The sequence below is a fragment of the Arachis duranensis genome, chromosome 4 (genome assembly GCF_000817695.3).
Source record: "Arachis duranensis cultivar V14167 chromosome 4, aradu.V14167.gnm2.J7QH, whole genome shotgun sequence".
Taxonomy (NCBI): domain Eukaryota; kingdom Viridiplantae; phylum Streptophyta; class Magnoliopsida; order Fabales; family Fabaceae; genus Arachis; species Arachis duranensis.
The window spans coordinates 92,465,932-92,470,875 of record NC_029775.3 but is presented as its reverse complement, the minus strand read 5'-3'; the positions used below and the strand labels follow the sequence as shown (position 1 = coordinate 92,470,875).

General features: G+C 27.1%; 1 protein-coding gene across 1 annotated transcript in view; it reads left to right on the top strand.

The window, feature by feature from the left end:
• Nucleotides 1–1,305: 1,305 nt before the first annotated feature.
• The window catches only part of LOC107484910 (jasmonate-induced oxygenase 2), a 5,528-nt gene continuing 1,889 nt past the window's right edge, over nucleotides 1,306–4,944 (top strand). The window contains exon 1 of the mRNA XM_016105467.3: nucleotides 1,306–1,985. Within this exon, the coding sequence (XP_015960953.1) occupies nucleotides 1,426–1,985 (560 nt within the window). The 5' untranslated portion in view covers nucleotides 1,306–1,425. The remainder of the gene's footprint in view (nucleotides 1,986–4,944) is intronic.

Here is a 4,944-nt window from a genome sequence, read left to right as displayed (position 1 = left end):
TAACATACTGTAAAATATTTTATTTATTATGACTTTAATATAATGGCACGTTGATGGAGCTAAAAAAATGTTACAATTTTTTTACACTATGTAAATGACGTTGATTAAAAATTTTAAACTGTAATAAAAAGTTAATTGAAAATTTAGTAATTAAAATTATAAAAAAATTTAAAATAATTAAACTAAAATTTTTATATGAAAAATCTAAAACTTAAATATTTTTAACTCTATATATTTAGATTAATTTTAATATTTCCTCTTGTGTACGACACTGTGGCGGAACTTGAAATAAAATTTTGGGAGAGTCAGATAGAAAATAATTGTCAATATATTTTTTATACGGGCTCCATTTAAGATAAGTTCGTCTAACCTTATCTCTCTGATTTGGGTGATATTGCCAAATTTTAAACCTTTTTCGAGGGTCTCGTTTCAAAAAATTAAGGTCAATCTAATCAGATGCAACTCTTTGAACTTTTGAAGGTTGTATCTCACTTTTTTCGTGATTCATTAAAATAGAAGAACTATCTACAGGTATTGATATTGTAAAAGTTATATGTTCTCCTTCCTAAATATTAACCTTCCTCTTAAAAAAATGCATCAATTCTTTGATTTTTTATGATTATTTTATATAAAAATTTGAATATATATCCTGTAAAATATGTAAAAAAGAAGTTAGAAGGATAAGTATTAAAATTTATAATATTTATTAAAAAATTTTATCAATTTATACAAATACAATAGTATCAATATTTATTGAATATTCTAATATTTTTTATCATATAAAAAATTAAATTAAATAAACAGTCAAATATAAAATAATATTAAATTATATAAATAAAAAATACCTAATTTTTTATATTTGAACTCAAAGGTAGAGGAAGTGTTACTTATTGAATAGAGAATTGTGAAATGCAAATACACTCAATTCAGTCTAAATCCAACATATTTTGAATATTTAAAACTAAAAATTATTGTTCAATAGAAACAAGATATAAAGATTGACGTAGAAACTACTATCCATTGTATATTTATATATCCAACCCTGGCCTTCCGGCGAAAACGGTTTGCTTAATTGTTTAATGTTTCTGGATCACTGTATTACTGCTGGTCGACATAATCTATCACCATAATAAAACAAATAAATTAACACGTGCTTAATTTTTTGTTTTAAAGGAAAAAAAAAAGGACGTCTAAAATATGATGGGTTTATGACCACAATAACCAACATAAGCAACTCAATTTCATCACGGCGCCGAAAATCATGGCTATCTCTCTATATATATAGCCCCCTAACTTTGCTCTACCAATCACACTACTATATGTATACTATATGCAATAACAACACACTTTAAGTTATCACTTACTCTCCCTCTCTAATCCCTCTTTATCTTTGTTCTTCTTTTTAATTAGTTTTATTTAAAAAAAATGATGATGAGTTGCCAAGCATGGCCTGAACCAGTGGTTCGTGTTCAAGCCTTAGCTGAAAGTGGCTTAAGCTCTATCCCATCCCGTTACATCAAGCCGCGCTCACAGAGACCTACCACTACCAATACCAATACCAACACAACTTCTGTGGCCTACCCACAAGTCTCTCAGACTGAGGACGATCACAGTGATGTAAATATAAATATCCCTGTGATCGACCTTCAGTCTCTATCCTCTGGGGAGGATATTGCCCTCCAGGAAGAAACTCTCCAACGCGTTGCTGAGGCGTGTCGGGAGTGGGGTTTCTTCCAGGTGGTGAACCATGGCGTTAGCCATGAGCTGATGAGGAACGCAAGGGAGCTGTGGCGCGAGTTCTTCGACCAACCATATGAGCTGAAGGAGGAGTATGCCAATTCTCCTAACACCTATGAGGGTTATGGGAGCCGTTTGGGGGTGAGTAAGGGTGCCATTTTGGATTGGAGTGACTACTTCTTCCTCCATTACATGCCTCCTTCACTTAGGAACCAAGACAAGTGGCCTACACTTCCGTTGTCCCTCAGGTATGACAATAATGGATGTATGTTCATGATATGATATTTCTTTCTTTTTCTTAATTATTATTATCACATAAACTAAGATACTAACACTTCTATTAAAATTTAATCCGTATTTAACCAACAAAAAAATAAATAATTTTATCTATTAAATATACTTACACACTATTAAAAGCACTAATAATTATTAATTAATAACTATAAATTATAAAACATGTTCTCCAACACTCTTTGTCCAAAAATGAAATGCAGCCTAAGAAAAAAATTCTAGATCAAAGATTTATTTACCATTACACAAAAATCAAACAGGTAATTCAGCAAGATTTTCCTGGTATAATTAGAACTTTTGATGTAATCAGATATTCAGAATTACCCGACAATTTGATACTTTCATGAATCATGATGCAAAATAAAGTTTAGTTATGAGAATTGGACAGAGACTATGGTAATATATTTTTTTATTTTAATATGTATTATATACGAATAACTATTTTTTTATACTTAGTAGGTTAGTTAAAATTATATTACATATATTCTTAACATAAATATCACTTTAGCACCTTTCTGACTTCTGTAACAGCAAATAATATTACCATCATAGTTGTCATCATATTTAATTTATTGTAGATAAGAAAACATGTTGGGTGATTATGAAATATTAGGTTAGACGACGTACAATATTATTCTTCTATTTAATTTCTAGAATGATATTATAGTTAATAATTGAGGGGTATCCTAGCATAAATAAAATTAAAAAGCTTTTGTAATTAGTTTAGAACATATCTAACTTGGTGTTCTATATAACCATATAATTATTTCTCTTGTAGATATATAATTCCTTAAGAATGATAAACACGTTTTTATGTTCAAACATGCATGGAATTGTTTATTTATTTATTTAGCTAAAGTTGTTAATAATTTTGTTTGGTAACTTTTCTTTTTCCTTGTATTCTCTTCCTTACTTTCTTTTGAACCAACGATCAAATATAAGTATGTTATTTATATATTAAAATTATGTTTATCTTCAGAAAATGCATCTTCACATAATAAATAATAATTTTAATAATGCTTATGTATGTTAAAAACTCTATCTTTCTTGCAAGTTATTTACTAATTTTTCCTTGTTTGGTATGATATAGATGTGAGTGTAAATATACTTAATATTTGTTTCTATTTAATATTGTTTACCAACCAATTAATAAGGTGGCGTTTCTCATAGTTATGTTAATTTCTTATAACGAGGTTGGGGAGTTGTAGGTATACGTAACATAAATTGAGCATGTGAAAAAAGAGCATAAATAAAGTTCCACAAGTTTAACAGATTGGATATATGTCTGTCCCTTTGACTAGATCACGAATTCTAGTTTTATGAATAAACCATTAGTACATAAAGATTTAGTTTTATATATAAATTTAAACTTTCTAAGATTTTTAAGTAGAATTTATATTAAAAATTTTAGTAAAGCAAAGTTTCTTCATAGGATACTTATTATTATCTAAGTATGAAATTAAAAAAAATCACTAAAAACACTAGTTAAAGTTATTAATTGTGGAAAGTAGTAGTCTTAAAAAACTTATTCACTAAATGCATTAAATAGATAATTTTCTTATTTTTGAACCAAACATATTACATGTACAAAAAAAAAAAAATAACTATCAAATCATGACTCATATATAATGCATGGTAAACATAAAATTCACATCAAAACGAGTTAAACAATATAGATAGTTATATAAAAATATAAATTATTAATTTAGTGGCTAATTTTTTATGTACACATAATATTTTTATTTTTTAACACAAATTTTCTATTTTAATAATTTTAGAATTTCACTAACACATGTTTTTGTAGAGCATTATTTGTTTATTTACAGTAAAAACTTTTAAATCTTTGTCGTTAAATAATGTACTAAAAATTACACATTTTTAATAAAAAAATTTATATCAAACACCTGAATAAATAATTTTAGAGCACTTGTTAGTCAAACTGATAAAGTTAACATGTTTTCTAAGGAAAAACCTTATCCTATTCATAATTAAAATGGAAGGGTTTGGACCTGTCAAATTTGAGGGTGTTGGAAAAAGTCGTGTCACATATGAAGTGGATAGTTGATAATTAATTAATTAATTAAATGAAGTTAAAAGAAGCTTTTTGACACGTTCAGCTTTGGAGACTCATAAACCTACCACTTGGGTGAGTTGGGTTTGGGTAATTAACGCTTCTTCAACAACTTGGAATAAGCATAAATAAGCATGTAGGTACATCATGTACACTCCAAAGGCCAAACCCCACATGTAAAACGTGACGCGCTTTCTTCTATCTCTATGGCCTCTTGCATTTGACAAAGCCAGCTTTTACAAATTACTAAAATCTATATAAAAAAAGAAAAAAACACTTCAGGCTTTTCTTTTGTGAGGAAAATTTTACTAAAATCTATAATATAGAATTTTTTTTAATATTTTAGTAGATCTAATGTAATAAAACTTTTATATTTTAATGAAAATTTTTTGTATATCGATTGATACAAGTTTATCATGCTATGCCTTAGGTATTAAATGTTTATTTTTGCACATAATTAAACCTTAGGTTTGTTGGCAAAATTTTTTATATATGGAAAGCTTTTTTGTGAAATTAAAAAATATTGGCCTTTTTTTTATTTTACCGAAATATTGGGGCATCTTGCAAAAAAAATTATAAAATTGTTAGAAAAGATTTGTGTTTTTTTTTTTTAAATTAAAATGAAATATCTGAGAGTGATTTTTGTTTTATTTTCAATTAAAAAAGTGAAAGCGATGATCTGTTTTTTTTTTATATAATAAAGTAAATTTGCTAGAGTATTTTTTTGCATTGTACCACACACTTGTAAAACTTTAAAGCACTTAATTTTCTGAATAAATACCAGATCTACTATCATAAAAAATAATTTTGCATGGGTTCCTTATCAAGGATATTGCAATAAACTA